General features: G+C 39.2%; 1 protein-coding gene across 3 annotated transcripts in view; it reads left to right on the top strand.

Annotated features, from left to right (window-relative positions):
• The window catches only part of SBNO1 (strawberry notch homolog 1), a 53,624-nt gene that overhangs the window by 31,339 nt on the left and 5,834 nt on the right, over positions 1-16,451 (top strand). For all 3 annotated transcript variants that reach the window (XM_042961531.1, XM_042961533.1, XM_042961532.1), the window contains exons 17-28: positions 196-393; positions 825-992; positions 1,104-1,279; positions 1,748-1,879; positions 3,734-3,869; positions 4,810-4,922; positions 5,014-5,085; positions 5,542-5,641; positions 9,513-9,587; positions 10,502-10,648; positions 10,734-10,828; positions 10,926-11,018. In XM_042961531.1, coding sequence (XP_042817465.1) covers positions 196-393; positions 825-992; positions 1,104-1,279; positions 1,748-1,879; positions 3,734-3,869; positions 4,810-4,922; positions 5,014-5,085; positions 5,542-5,641; positions 9,513-9,587; positions 10,502-10,648; positions 10,734-10,828; positions 10,926-11,018 — 1,505 coding nt within the window. The remainder of the gene's footprint in view (positions 1-195; positions 394-824; positions 993-1,103; positions 1,280-1,747; positions 1,880-3,733; positions 3,870-4,809; positions 4,923-5,013; positions 5,086-5,541; positions 5,642-9,512; positions 9,588-10,501; positions 10,649-10,733; positions 10,829-10,925; positions 11,019-16,451) is intronic.

Below are 16,451 nucleotides of genomic sequence, written 5' to 3' on the forward strand. Positions count from 1 at the left end.
AGAGTCTGACGTGGGGCTTGAACTCACGAACCATGAGATCATGACCTGAGCCGAAGTTGGATGCTTACCCGACTGAGCCACCTAGGCGCCCCCTCTGTGTTTCTCATTTGAATAACTCATGAGTTAAATGTAGTTTTTTGGATATTTAGAATAGTGTGTTTGGGCTGACTGTCTTGTTTGGGGGTTTGAGGGTAGGTGAAGAAATAACCCGAGAAGCCAAAAAAGCACGAAAAGTAGGTGGCCTTACTGGTAGCAGTTCTGATGACAGTGGGAGTGAATCTGACGCGTCTGACCATGAAGAAAGTGACTATGAGAGCTCAAAAAACATGAGTTCCGGAGACGATGATGACTTCAACCCGTTCAGAGATGAGTCTAGTGAGGATGACGAAGACGGTAAGTGTGTCGGTTAAATATAAACTAAAGGATACTTATCTCTGTGTCTGAAATGGGAGATATATATATATATATATATATATATATATGTATATATATATATATATACATACATATATATATTTCCCCCCCCCCCCGTGCAGTACAAATCATCGCACAGATTCTCATCTTTGCTTGGTGGACAACTCCCAAGCTTGTTTGTCTTTTGGTAGTTTATCTCATTTATGGGAGATGGTGGCCTCCGTTTTGTGTAGTGCTTTTTAACCTCAAACTCTGGCATTGTACCTTATGGTGTGTTGGATGTACTACTGGACCAGTGTAGCTGGTGACAATTATAAGTTACCAGTTAATACAGAAAATTCAAGTGTTACTGCCTTTGAAGATTCTGCTTCGTTCACAAATGATTTGACACATCTTTTCTTAACTTTCAGATCCCTGGTTAATCAGGAAAGATCACAAGAAAAACAAAGATAAAAAAAAAAAGAAAAGTATAGATCCAGATTCTATTCAAAGTGCCTTATTAGCATCAGGTCTTGGATCAAAACGACCTAGTTTTTCATCTACGCCAGTAATTTTGCCTGCTCCTAACAGTGCACCAGGTATCTTAAGAGGAAGCTTGCTTTGTCCTTGAAATGTACTTTTTAAACAAAACATATTTAAACTTTGTACTGATTTTTTTTTTTTTTTCTTACCAAATGTGCCTTATCTAGCCAACAGTAACACCAACAGTAACAGTAGCCTTATAACAAGTCAGGATGCCGTGGAAAGAGCCCAGCAGATGAAGAAAGACCTACTTGATAAACTAGAAAAATTAGCTGAAGACCTCCCTCCTAATACCCTGGATGAACTTATTGATGAACTTGGTGGCCCTGAGAATGTTGCTGAGGTAAATATGACTCGATCAGGGCTGTGTCTCTCCTTGGTCTTTTTTTTGTGTTCCTTTTGGCCACTTCCAAAATGCTGAGGAATGAGTGCTATTTTGGATATCATAATAATGTGTCTAATTTTCTCTTAGATCTTAGAACCTTGTTCTGTATTTGTCTTCCTAGAGTCAGTGAATTCTTATCCTTAGTATCTGGTGTTTACCCAACACTGATCTGTTACTGCACCTGTCATGAAGCCTTTGTGATCATTGCCCCACATCTGCTTTCTCTGCTGGAATCTGAACTTCTCCAAACCAGAGATTGTATTGCAGTGTTCTCTCCCCCAGGGTGCCTGTGCGGCCCAGGCTGCATAGTACATACTGGCTTCATCGTCCCCTTCTGTCCCCCACCACGTTTCTCTAATGAAGGAGTCCTGGGTGTCCTGCGTCTTAATCAGGTAACTTAATTGTAAGGACACTTTGGTTTTTCAGATGACTGGCCGCAAAGGGAGGGTTGTGAGCAATGATGATGGAAGCATATCTTATGAGTCAAGATCTGAACTTGATGTCCCTGTGGAAATACTAAATATCACAGAAAAACAAAGATTTATGGATGGAGATAAGGTATGTTTTTCTGGGATGCTTTTCAATGAAAAGAACAATGCCCATATGTTAAAATTAATGTTTAGGGTTTTTGTTTGGTTTTGTTTTTTCTTTTAAAAGAAACTACGTGTGGGGGCACCTGGGTGGTTCAGTTGGTTAAGCTTCTGACTCTTAATGTCGGCTCAGGTCATCGTCAGAGGGTTGTGGGATTGAGCCCCGTGTTGGGCTGCCAGGATGGAACTTTCTTGGGATTCTCTCTCTCCCTCTCTCTTTGCCCCCTCCCTCCACTTCTCTCTCTCAAAATAAATAAACTTTAAAAATAAATAAAAGAAATTGCGTTGAATGTTGTTATTCTGTATTTTTTAGTAATTGCACATACTGCACATTTTACATTTTCATTATTTTCTCACAAATTGGATGTAGTAAGTATTTTCTATTGTGCACAAAATTAAATGTGGATCTTAATAACTTTATAGGCTTTCTACATTTTTAATCAGAATATGAAACTACTGAGTTCTCACAGGTCATCTTAATGCCTTCACATCTAATGCTACTCTCCAGTGTCAGTCTAATTTTGAGTCTAAAAATACATTTAAGCACACACAGATTCCTGATGGTCTTTGGTTTTGCTGATTCTTACTGCTGTGCAGCCGTGTCATATTAGGGTGATTCCTCTGAATGACGTTTAGATTGGCTTGCATACCTCACCGCTATGGAGACAGACCTTGGTTGCCTCCGGAGGCTCTTTGTATAGCCTCTTACTGTTAAGTAACCATCAGGCAATTTTGAGATTCTCAGACTAGTTCTTCCCCATTTAGTTGGAATTAACCATAAGCATTTGCTGATGAGATTGCTAAAAAATAGGAGTGCCACTTAAACTTAATTCCTTAATTTAAAAGGTAGAATAAAATCTTAAATCTTTGCTCACATTTTTCTTTATATTTCAGTGAGTTTTTCTGCCTTTGCAAATGAAATAATTGAGGATAGTTACCATTATCAAAGTCTTCTGGAAATACATTTGTCTATTTTAAAAATTTATTTATTTTGAGGGAGAGCACGCATGAACAGGGGAGGGGAAGAGAGCCGGAGAGGGAGACTCGTAAGCAGGCTCTCTGCTGTCAGCATGGAGCCCTTCGTGGGGCTCAGTCTCACAACCATGAGATCATGACCTGAACCAATATCAAGAGTCGGATGCTTAACTAACTGAACTGGCTGAGCCACCCAGGTGCCCCTTATAAGTATATTTAAAAGCTCATGCTACGTATTTTAAAGATTGTAGAAAGAGGTATTACCAGTTGTGCCATGTACTTTGTTTCATGAATTTTTACCCATGTGCATTGGGAATTGTATTAGTTGGAATTAGTTTTAGCTGTTAAATGACAGAAAATCCAAAAGCATACTGATTTAAACAAGGTAGAAGGTAATTTCTCCCATGTACAAGTTTGAGTATGTAGACCAGGGCCGTTAAAGCTCCTTGAAGACTATGCCTCTTCTGTCTTATTCCTTTAATATGTGAGCCTCCATTTTCAAGTTACCTATTTTAGATTCAGTCATAATACCTTTACATTTCATCTAGCAGAGAGGAGAAAAAAGGAGAAGGGCACGTTCTTGACTTTGAAGGACATTACTTAGATGTTCGTATCACCTACAGCCTACTGGAGTATGCCCACAATTAGCTGCACTGCAAAGTGAGAAATACAATCTTGATTCTGGGCAGCCGTGTACCTGCCTAATTTGGGGTTCCATAATTGAAGAAGGAGGGGAGGATAGGTATTGGTGGACCACTAGTACTCTAAGAAATTTACTTAGGGTACTGGCCTACTTGTCTTTGTGCAAAGGTGATTATTATTTTTTTTCCCTTTACATTTAATACAGAATATTGCTATCATCTCAGAAGCTGCCAGCTCGGGTATTTCATTACAAGCAGATCGGAGAGCTAAAAATCAAAGGCGACGGGTTCACATGACTTTGGAATTACCCTGGAGTGCTGATAGAGCAATTCAGCAGTTCGGTAAGTTCCTACATTGAATATCACTTAAGAGATAGCTAGGGATCATTGGGGAAATGTGTACATATCAAAACCTATATTTAATGTCAGATATCTTAAAGCATGACGTATGTGTAATTTTGGAGTGGATTTTGTATTGCATATACCTAAAAATCTAGAATACGTGAATTCATTTCTTACCTGTTGTGAGAAATGTAAAAGAACTGTGTTGGATTTCTTGGGGGTTTCTGGCATTATATCTAAGAATAAGGTTCCTCGGGAATATCTTCATTATAGATCTTCAGGATGTATGTGGTCTCTGTCAGAGCACCTGCCACCTCATGTCCTTTTCAGCCCTCAGTGGCTTTACTGAAGGCATATTACTCCTCCCTTGCCCTACACATTCATGTCCCTGTGACTTGATGATTTAAAAAATAAAAATTTTGGAAGAACCCAGAGTGACTTTGCTTCAGAAACATTGTGGTTAACCCCAAGTGGGGCAGCAGTAATAATATGTTTATCATTGGACAGTTCTGTGGCAGTTTCTGTCCTTTTGTAAGGGGGGAGTAGTGCTCTGAATATGGATGTTGTTCAAGCGAGTGTTTTCTGTTTTGTGCCTTTTGGAGAGTCACAGTAATTGTTACTTTTTTTTTTTTAATATTTACTTATTTTGAGAAAGAGACTGTATGAGTGGGAGAGGGACAGAGAGAGAGGGAGTAAGAATTCCAGGAAGGTTCTACAGTATCAGTGCTGAGCCCGACATGGGGCTCAATCTCATGAATCGTGAGATCGTGACCTGAGTTGGAAGCTTAAACGACTGAGCCACCGAGGTGCCCCAAATGTTACATTCTTCAGTTTTTCTCTTAAAAGTTTCCAGATACCAGCTTAGTGTTAAAATGCTAGAAGTCGATCTCAGAATACTTTGTGTATAGGGAACACATAAGTATTTTTAATGTCTTTACAGGACGGACTCATAGATCAAACCAAGTCACTGCTCCCGAATATGTGTTTCTGATTTCTGAATTGGCAGGAGAGCAAAGATTTGCTTCTATTGTTGCTAAAAGACTTGAGAGTTTGGTAAGTTTTTGAAGTTGTATAGTTGTGTGTAAGAGATGGTGAATGTTAACCTGTCTTCTGTGCCTTGATTGGAAACTTTCTGTTTTGATAGGGAGCGCTTACACATGGTGACAGAAGAGCAACAGAATCTAGAGATCTGAGCAGGTTCAATTTTGATAATAAGGTACATTTCAGCTTTCAGTATCTCTGAAAATTTGTGGTAGTGTCTAGTTCTCTGGTGAACAAAAAGGGGAAGTGGTTACTGTTTAAAACTTAAAACTGCCTCCTCTTATGTTTTTGCTGTAAAATGATAGCATCCTGTAAGACACAGATTTTCCCATATCAGACCTTTGGTGATCAACTCTGCAGTATAATCGTATTTTCATCCTTATTAGGAAATAGGAATATAATAAATACTTGTGAATGAATCAAATGTGAATTTAAAGGAAGTTATTTATTGGACATGTGCTTTCTGCTATTGTGTGAACTAGCATATATATATATATATATACATATATATAAAGTCCTGTCATTTTTGAATCTTTGGTACCATACATAATAGTTTTTATAGCATTCAGCTGGTCATGTGATTGAAGTGTAGCAAGTGCTGGAATTGGTTGACCTTTGTTTTTTATTGCAGTATGGAAGAAACGCTTTAGAAATTGTCATGAAATCTATTGTCAACCTGGATTCTCCTATGGTATCACCACCTCCGGACTATCCTGGAGAATTCTTTAAAGGTAACTTTTAAAAATTATCACTCGGGGGTGCCTGGATGGCTTAGTCAGCTAAGCGTCCAACTTTGGCTCAGATCATGATCTCACAGTTGATGAGTTGAAGCCCCACATGAGGCTCCATGCTGGAAATGCAGAGCCTGCTTGGCAGTCTTGCTCTCCCCTCGCTGTCTTCCCCTCCCCCATTCACACTTTCTCCCACTCAAATAAACTTTAAAAAATAAAAATAAAAATAATCACAATAGAGGAAAACAAGTACAAGGTAGGCACTAAAACTTATTCTGACATGCGCTGTTTACATTTTCTTTGGATGTAAATTGTATAAAATTTAGAAATTAAAGGTTAACAGACACCTAAGTTGACTTCTTACAATCAGATTATTAAATTTCATTTATATGAGGTATTTTTTGCCATTGGCAGTTTATTGCATGTTAATACTGGATTAATAGAGCAAAGTGGATTTGTTACCTTAATTTAAAATGACTATGCCAGGTAGCTTTTAAATTTTAATTTTAGAAAGTGCCTAGGTAAATAATCTGTGGAAGTTGGTACAGGATGTACGTAAAACAAAACTAACCACGTATTAATAGTTGTTAAAACTGGATGATGGGTTATGTGTATCTGGTTCATAGAGTAATTCTTTTTATATTTCTATACGTTTGAAATTTTCATATTAAAAAAAAGCCCCAGGTAGTGCTATAGAAATTCTTTTGACCTGTCTTGCAAATCTGTAGAATACTTTTTCCCCATGAATGTAAGTAGTCTAGATGATTTTGATTTTTGATGATTTATTTTATAATTCAGAAAGTTATGAAAATACTTTGGAGGGGGTGCCTCGGTGGCACAGTCGGTTAAGCGTACGACTCTTGATCTTGGCTCAAGTCATGATCTCATGGTTTGTGAGTTTGAGCTCCACATTGGACTCTGTGCTGATGGTGTGGAGCCTGCTCGGAATTCTCTCTCCTTCTCTCTGCCCCTCCCCCGCTAGTGTACACGCTCTTTCTCTCTCTCAAAATAAATAAGCCTTTTTTTTTAACGTTTATTTTTGAGGGGGAGAAAGAGAGTGTGTGCAAATGGGGGAGGGAAAGAGAGAGCGGGAGACACAGAATCTGAAGCAGGCTCCAGGCTCTGAGCTGTCAGTACAAAGCCTGATGCAGGGCTCGAACCCATGAGCCATGAGATCATGACCTGAGCCAAAGTCAGATGTTTAACCAACTGAGCCACCCAGGCACCCCTCAGAATAAATAAATCTTAAGAGAAAAGAAAATACTTTGGCAAATATGTAGATGTAGGGTATTTGAAACATTATTGTAGTTAGAATTTTTCACTAGAAAGTCCTTTCCAGTTGAACCAGTATTGGTTTATTATTTAGTATTGGTAACAAGCTATATTGACATACTGGCAAGGATGCTTATAATCACTGATGGCATTTAACAAAGCAGAAACTACAGGGGCACCTGGGTGGCTCAGTTGATTGAGCCTCCGTCTCTTGATTTTAGTTCAGGTCATGGTCCCAGAGTTGTGGGATCGAGCCCTGCATCAGGCTCCTCGCTGGGTGTGGAGCCTATTTAAGATTCTGTCTCTCCTTTTGCCTTTCTCCCCATCTCGTGCTGCCTCTCTCTCAAAAAAAGAAAAAAAAAAACCCAAAGCAAAGAACCAATTAATTCTTTTCCTCTTTCTCTTTTTTCTTCCTGTTTTTTTGTTGTTTGTTGTTGTTGTGTTTAAAATGACTCCCTCATTTGTTTCTATTGTTTTTTTTTTTCATTACATGTTACTTGGGACACCTGGATGGCTCAGTTGATAAAGTATGCAACTCCTGATCTCTGGGTTGTGTGTTCAAGTCCCACGCTGGGTGTGATTACTTAAAAATAAAATCTTAAAAAAAATAAGTAAATTACATGTTACTTACAAGCAATGAAAAAAGTCAAAGTATATAATGAAGAACCAGTACTCTCCCCTTAATCCCCCCCTTTCTCATCTGCTGAGGTCACAAGTGTTGCAGTCTGAACAAGGACCGCCTTCTACATCTTTTCTCCTTGTTTGTCTAAACACAGGGCTTTTTTTTTTTAATGTTGTTGATATCACGTACAGTGTACTTTTCTCATTTAATAACATAGACCCCTCTTAAAACTCAGTAGCTATAGCACTAACATTTTTTTAACATTTATTTATTTTTGAGACAGGGAGAGACAGAGCGTGAACAGGGGAGGGTCAGAGAGAGGGAGACACAGAATCTGAAACAGGCTCCAGGCTGTGAGCTGTCAGCACAGAATCCGACGCGGGGCTCGAACTCACGGACCGCGAGATCATGACCCGAGCCGAAGTCGGCCGTTTAACTGACTGAGCCATCCAGGCGCCCCTAACATTTTTTTTTTTTTTTAATTTTTTTTTTTCTGTTAAATTTTATTTATTTGTTTTGAGAGAGACAGAGATAGCATGAGTAGGGGAGGGGCAGAAAGAGAGAATCCCAAGCAGTTTCTGCACTGCTAGCACAGAGCCCAGTGTGGGGCACGAACTCAAGAACCACGAGATCATGACCTAAGCCAAAATCAAGAACTGGACGCTCAACCAACCGACCCACCCAGGCGTCCCAGCACTGATGTATTTTTAACATTTGGATGATACTCTACAGCTAGCTTATACAACAGTTTTTTAATCATTCCCTCATTGGTATTCAGGTGGTTTTCATTTTTTTGCCATCATAAACAGTGATGAAATTATACAGTTATCCTTCTGTACAGATTTTCTTCCACAAGACTGGTTTCCAAAAAGAAGGATTTTTGGCAGCAGAGATCTCTGGCTGCAGAGTTGTCACCTACAGAATTTAAACAGTTTTGTGTGTGTAGCAGAGTACTGACTGATTCATTAAATGTGTAAATAGGATGCAATCATGCTTTCCTATTGACTCTGTTCTCTTAGACCCTCATTCTGTACGTCTGGTTTGGACCCTGGACGTCAGTAATAAAAAGCCCCATAAACTAGGATGCATGGGTGGGTTCATCGTCCGACTCTTGCTTTCGGCTCTGGTCATGATCTTGTGGTTCATGGGTTCGAGGTTCACACTGGGCCTTATGGTAGCAGTGTGTAGCCTGCTTAGGATTCTCTCTCTCTCTCTGTTCCTTCCCTGCTTGGGCATGCTCGCTCACTCTCTCTTTAAATAAGTAAATAAATATATAAATAAACTTTATTTTTAATGATTCTATTAATGTTTTGAGAACGAGAGAGGGTGTGAATGGGGGAGAGGCAGAGAAGAGGGAGACGCAGAATCCAAAGCAGGCTCCAGGCTCTGAGCTGTCAGCACAGAGCCTGACACGGGGCTTGAACTCACGAACTGTGAGATCATGACCTGAGCCGAAGTCCAATGCTTAACAGACTAAACCACCCAGGTGTCCCAATAAATAAACTTAAAAAAAAAAAAGGCCCCATAAACTGCCTTCTTAGTAACATAATTCAGAACATGTTAACTAACTGTTACACATTTTGCTTTTGTACCACCTTGTCAATGCTGATGGGTAACATTTGAGAGGGAAGCAAGATTAATAGCTTGTTTACACAATTATTTAATCAGCTAGTCGTCTTTACGTGTCCAAAATTGTTTATGGCCTGTGGGTGACAGCTGCGTAACCAAACATCTCCACTTCCAGTGACTTCTGTTGGGAAGATGAGATATTTTAATGAAGTAATATAGTGTGAAGTTTGAATACTATAGGATTTTGGAGTGCCTGAAGACCTGTGGGGATGGCCATTTAATTCAGCTAATAGGAACTGTGAAAAATACTTTAGGCTGTGTTTTAATGCTAGAACTTGATGTAGTTTGGTCATCTCACAGCTCGTTGAGTCATTTGGGCTATAAGGTTTTTTATCAATTTCTTGACAGATGTTCGACAAGGACTGATAGGAGTTGGCCTGATAAATGTAGAAGATCGCTCAGGAATTCTGACTCTAGATAAAGGTAAGAGTATGAGTTTTGTACATAGACATAACTGTTGCTGTATCATTACGTACAGCCCCTTTTGTTTATACTTTTGTCAATTTGAAGTTTCAAGTTTGTAGTTCTCAATCCCTCCTCAGTGCTCCTCCTAAACCACTCTGGCTGGTTTTTGCTAATGTGGTTATTCAAAAGAGATTAAACCTTTATTATGTCCATATAGCAGCAGTTTTCAACCCAGGTTGCATGTATGATCAACTGTATGATCATTTTAGAAAATGCTGAAGCCAGGGCTGGGGCTTAGACATTGCTATTTCCCACAGTTCCAAATGTTGTAGCCAAAGTTGAGCTTCACAGACGTATAGCACTTAGAACTTTATAAATCAAGATTTCATGTTGGAGAACAAACATTCTCATGTGCTAAATTGTGTTCATACTTTCAGTAAGTGGAGTTGAAGATGCAGAAATTCAATAGGATCATTATCTTATGGAGCATGTGTGCGGCCATACTAATTGTTAGAGGTAGACATGGTCAGGTTACAGCTCTGTTCTGGGAGCAGGGGGAAGTCAAGGCTGTGAGGGAAGAGCATGGGGGAGAAAGGAGACTTGGCCTAGGCCTAGATGAATGAGTTTTTTCTTTTTTCTTTTCTTTCTTTTTTTTGATGTTTATTTTTGGGAGAGAGAGACTGAGCACGAGTGGGGGAGGGTCAGAGAGGAAGACTCAGAATCTGAAGCAGGCTCCGGGCTCTGAACTGTCGGCACAGAGCCTGTTGTGGGGCTTGAACTCACGAACTGCGAGATCACGACCTGAACTGAGTCATGACCTGAGCCACCCAGGCGCCCCATCTTTTTTTGTTGTTGTTGTTAATTCCAGGGGCGAGTAGATTTTAATTGCTATTTGAATGTATTAAATCTTTGACATAATCTTGTCCTTGCAGATTATAATAACATAGGAAAATTCTTAAACAGAATTCTCGGCATGGAGGTGCACCAGCAGAATGCGCTCTTTCAGTATTTTGCAGACACACTTACAGCCGTTGTTCAGAATGCCAAAAAAAATGGAAGATATGATATGGGAATTTTAGGTAAGTGGAGAAACTTGGAAAATGTCCTGTGTCTTCCTAATAAAATGTTCTTTTTTCACTTATATGTTGCTTTTTCTTTTTTAAGATCTTGGTTCTGGAGATGAAAAAGTGAGGAAAAGTGATGTTAAGAAGTTTTTGACTCCAGGATATTCAACCTCTGGTCATGTAGAGTTATACACTGTAAGTTTGGAAAATGTGCACATTTAAATGTAATTTCCTTTTGTGACAGGCACTCACAGAAATGAGTGTAATTTAAGTTTTATTATTTCTTTTACAGATTAGTGTAGAGAGAGGAATGTCTTGGGAGGAAGCTACCAAGATTTGGGCTGAGCTGACAGGACCAGATGATGGCTTTTACTTGTCACTGCAAGTAAGACTTGTTTCCTTGCAGTGCTAATTGTGAAGATAGATAATGCATCACCATTGCCAGAATTCTAATTATCTATTTGCTTTGTGCCAGTTTTCCAGTTGTATTTAGCTTTTTCTGTTTTGATCATTTATCTCTGTAACTGGGTTTGTCCTTTTATAGACACTTTCATTTAATGGATTATGATGGATATTAGGTACAAGTTTTGGATTATTATATATTAGTTAATTGGACTGTTTTGCATGGGATAGTGACCTTCTTTTGCCAATATAAAGGACTACATAGTTTTGTAGTCTTCTATTAAGCTTTATATCTTAAACATTGATTCATTGTTGGCTATTAGTGTAAATAATTCTTTAATATTTGTCAGTAGAGCTAAGGAGGAGGGAGGTGGGTATATGTATGTGTGTGTACGTCTAGACACACATCCCTACATCCACAAATGCATGCATGCGTGTCTATGTGAAATCACATAGGGCCTAATATCTTGAACTTTCCTCTTAAAGACTGTGGAATTTTTATGTCCTCTCTTCTCTGGTATCTGTGTGTTCTTTTCTTCAGTAATAATCTTTATTCTCCATCGCGCACAGGATGATAAAATAATGATACTATACCTAAGTATTCCTGAAAATAATTTGGAAAAAAAAGCATGAGAGGTTTTTTTTTGGGGGGGGGGGGGCTTCTCCTTCCCCTCATTCTCCCATTTTAAAACATAGCTGTGTTTTTCTGCATTGTTAGCATATGGCACTTACATAGTATGCTTTTCTTTTAATACTTAACCTTACCTCTTAAATTTAATGCTCACCTCTCACTAGTCCTGAGGTTACTATCACTAATCATTTTGTTTGAAGCCTGTTCTGTAGTAGAATCCTCAAGAAGGGCTTGGGAGCATTACTCCCTGAGTTCTTAAATGGTTCAAGTTTGTGCTTTGGTACTTAAAAACCACTTTACCAGGGGCGCCTGGGTGGCTCAGTCAGTTGAGCATCCGACTTTGGCTCAAGTCATGATTTCACAGCTCGTGAGTTCGAGCCCCATGTCAGGCTCTGTGCTGACAGCCTGGAGCCTGCTTTGGATTCTGTATCTCCCTCTCTCTGTACACCACTCACACTCTGTCTCTCTTTCAAAAATAAAGATTAAAAAATTGTTTAAAAAAAGATTTTTTCTCAGGTCTTGTTTTATATGTTTTTATTAAGGTATAGCATACATAACATAAATCTTATACAGTTCAGTGAATCTTCCCCTCCCCCCCTCGTTTTTAAAATGTTATTTATTTAGAGAACACAGCAGGGGAGGGGCATAGTGAGAGGAAGAATCCCAAGCAGGATCTGCACTGTCAGCTCAGAGCCCGAGGTGGAGCTTGAACCCACAAACTGTGAGATCATGACCTAAGGCGAAATTAAGGGTCGGCCGCTTAACCGACTGAGCCACCCAGGTGCCCAGAATTTTCCCCTTTTTAATTTGGTTGTTTTGTTTTCATCTACATACTCAAAGGATTCCCTTTAGAGTTTGATAATTTTGTGAACGTATATTGGTATTAGTTATTCTTAGTTAGTATTTTCAGGTATGTGATATGCTCTTTCAATATAGGAAGTTTCAAATCTTTTTTCTTTCTGTTTCAAATCTTTTTATTTCAGAAAATTTTCTAAGTTTTTATTTGCAAAGACTTTAGTATGGTTTCCTTGAATTTCTCTTTTATCAAGATTTCTTATGGGTGCTTGGGTTGCTCAGTCCAACTTTGGCTCAGGTCATGATCTTGTGGTTCCTGAGTTCAAGCCCTGTATTGGGCTCTCTATGGCTCAGAGCCTGGAGTCTGTTTGAGATTCTGTCTCCCTCTCTCTCTCTGCCCCTCCCACACTCTCAAGCTGCCCCTCTCTCTCTCTCTCTCTCTCTCTCTCTCTCTCTCTCTCTCTCTGTGTGTCTCTCTGTCTCTCTGTCTCTGTCTCTCAAAAAGAAACATTAAAAACTTGATTAGATTTTCACCTTTTTTTTTTTTTGGCTGGAATTTTATATATTTGTCTATTTTAATGTTTATTTGCTTATTTTGAGAGTAAGTGAGAGAGAGAGAGAACGTGAGCAGGGGAGGAGCAGAGAGAGAGAACATGAGTGGGGGAGGAGCAGAGAGAGAGAGAGAGAGAGAGAGAGAGAGATTTTCACCTTTTATTTGTTATTTTGTCGTGAGTTGTTTTTAATCTATTCCTTCATTTCTTTTTTTTTTTTTTAATTTTTTTTTTTTCAACGTTTATTTATTTTTGGGACAGAGAGAGACAGAGCATGAACGGGGGAGGGACAGAGAGAGAGGGAGACACAGAATCGGAAACAGGCTCCAGGCTCTGAGCCATCAGCCCAGAGCCCGACGCGGGGCTCGAACTCACGGACCGTGAGATCGTGACCTGGCTGAAGTCGGACGCTTAACCGACTGCGCCACCCAGGCGCCCCTCATTTCTTTTTTTTTAAACAGCTTTATTAAGATAGGATTCATATACCATCCAATTCACTTCAGTGTATAGTTCAGTGTACATTGTTAACTTTTAAAGTTGTGGTAAAATATATAACGAAATCTACCACTTTAACTCCTTTAAAGTGTATAATTCAGTGGCATTATGCTCAGTATTGTGCAACCATCACCACTCTCTATTTTCAAAACTTTTTTATCATCCCACAAAAACTACAACCGTTAAACACTCTCCATTCCCCCTTCTCTTAACCTCTAATAATCTCTGATCTCCCCTCTGTTTATGAATATGCATATCTGCGTGCCTCGTATATGTAAGTGCAGGCATAGAATACTTCTCCTTTTGTGTCTGGCTTTCACCCGGCATAAAAGCCTTCGGGGTTCATTCATGTTGTAGCATGTGTCCGTGCTTCATTCCTTTTTGTGACTGAATAATGTTCCGTTGTATGTATGTGCCACATTTTAGTTTTGATTTGCAAAATTTGTGGAGAGGCCAACTGTAAACGAAGACCAGGTTGAAGATGTAACTGCATAAAAGAGACCATATGTGGTGCTGTCATAAATAAGCTATGTAGAACAGGTATCCTTAAATAACTTCTACAATGGATCAGATAGTAAATATTTCAGGTTTTGTAGGCCATAGATGGTTTCCACTGACTATTCTTTTTTGTTTTTGTTTTTCTTTTTCCCTTCCTTTCTTCCTTCCTTCTTTCCTTATTAAACTGTTCGTGTTTTGTTTTTATTTTTTTTATGTTTATTTTTGAGACAGAGCACAAGCAGGGGAGGGACAGAGAGAGAGGGAGACACAGAATCTGAAGCAGTCTCCAGGCTTTGAGCTGTCAGCAGAGCCCGATGTGGGGCTCAAACTCATGAGCTGTGAGATCATGATCTGAGCTGAAGTTGGACACTTAACTGACTGAGCCATGCAGGCATCGCTTCCCTTAAAGTGTTCTTAAGCTTAGGAGCCTCAGGCCTGATTTGGTCACAGTCCTGATTTACTGGCCCTTGATCCAAGAGCAAAGCTCTCAAACTGAATCTGGCTCCTAGTTAATTTATTTTTTGAAAATCTTACTGAGATATTTGTCGATTCACATGAGGTTATGAGAAATGATACAGAGAAATTGTACACCAGTTTTCACCAGCAGTAACATTTGATAAAACTACAGCATCATCATATCAAAACCAGTATGACATCACAATTACTGATCGAATTCAACAGGTTTTATTATTCTCCCTTAGATGGGATTTTTATTGATGCGGGTTAGGGTATTGGCTATTCTTTATTTGTTCCAAACTATGGCCAGAATTTACACGCTGGTCGGTTTTGAGGAAAGTGCTGATCCTCGTCTCCCTTTGAGTGGAAGGGCGTGGTAACACTGGTCCTTTGTTACTTCCTGCACGGCAGCGGGCCATTGGATGTGAGGAGACGCAGCCTTAGAAGGGGCAATCCTTCCAGGAAGGTGCAGGTGTTGTTTGTCTTTGACACTCTACAGAAATAAGCAGGTGTGCTTTACAGTGTTTAATGTGTGTTAACATTAGGAAAACCATGTCAAAATCACTTTTATTTCCACTGTAACATGATGATTTATTTTGTAATTGTAATGAACTAATTTGACACTGTAAAGATAGATTACACTGTTAAATGCTTTAAACACTGTCCTCCAAGCATAATTATTATATGGAGTTTCACATCAACTGATAAAACATCAGAAAATGTAATTTTTACCGTAGCTATTGTTTTATAGACTTTGTAAATGTATAAACAATGTTTCAAAATCATACAAATGATCTTTAATATCTATGAGATAAGTAAAATATTAAGTGTTTTTCTTTTATCAGTGTAAGAATTAATGTAAAGTTAGTAGCTCAGAGAACAGTTTGTAGAGGGGCTGAGAAAGTATCTTTACTTTGAAACTTTTTTTTTCCTTCAGTTTTGCTCCAGAGATTATTGCTTAGAAATTGTTCACCATTCTTTAAAGGAGATGTTAATTTTCCAGTCTTAATTTTCCTTGAGTTTAATGGGCTTTTTCCTTCCTCTTAGTATTTCTGCCATAACTCCCAACTTTTTTAAAAAAATTAAAAATATGTGTAAGTTCCATCATTTGTCTGATACACCCACGTCTTCCCTTTTTACCTATATATATTTATTATTAGCTCAACGTTTTGGCTTTTTTATATCGTAGCTTTACTGTTTACAGATCACGTGATGTCTTACTTCACCCTACAGCAACCGTAGGGATAGACAGCCCTGATGGATGGATTATAGATGGGTGCAGGGAACTGTGGGTGATCAAAATCATTATCTTAGAGGTTATGGTTTATTGTAACTTCAAGGAGAGTAGCTTTTTTTTTGTTGTTTTTTTATACATTTTATTATGAAAATTTCTAAACATAGAGTACAGGTAAGGCGCCTGGGTGGGTCAGTCAGTTGAATGTCTGACTCTTGATTTCAGTTCAGATCATGATCTCACGGTTTGTGAGTTGGAGTCACGCGTTGTGCTCTTGTGCTGACAACCTGGAGCCTGCTTGGGATTCTCCCTGCCCTGCCCCTTCTCTGTTCTTCCCTGCACACGGTCTCCCTTTCTCCCTCTCTCTCTCAAAATAAATGAAAGAAGAAATGGGAGATGCATGGGTGGCCCAGTTGGTTAAGTGTCCAGTTTCGACTCAGGTCATGATCTCACCGTTTATGAGTTTGAGCCCCGCATCAGGCTCTCTGCTGTCCCTCTCGCTCTACCCCCCCCCCCCCATTCACAATTGCTCTCTCAAAAATAATAAACACTTAAAAAACAAAGAACAGTAGAGTAGAGGTAAAAGGATTTTCCTCTGAAGACCCTTTCTACCCCCTCCCTAATCTCCTATCTCATGGATCTCTGAGGCAAGAACATGGCCTAGAACAAGCGAAATTGTCTCCACTGGACATTTATGCTTTAAAACTTATTCTAAACAATCTCCTAAGGAGTGTCTTGGCCCTCAACCTATGTTTT

Source organism: Panthera tigris, chromosome D3, assembly GCF_018350195.1.
Source record: "Panthera tigris isolate Pti1 chromosome D3, P.tigris_Pti1_mat1.1, whole genome shotgun sequence".
NCBI lineage: Eukaryota > Metazoa > Chordata > Mammalia > Carnivora > Felidae > Panthera > Panthera tigris.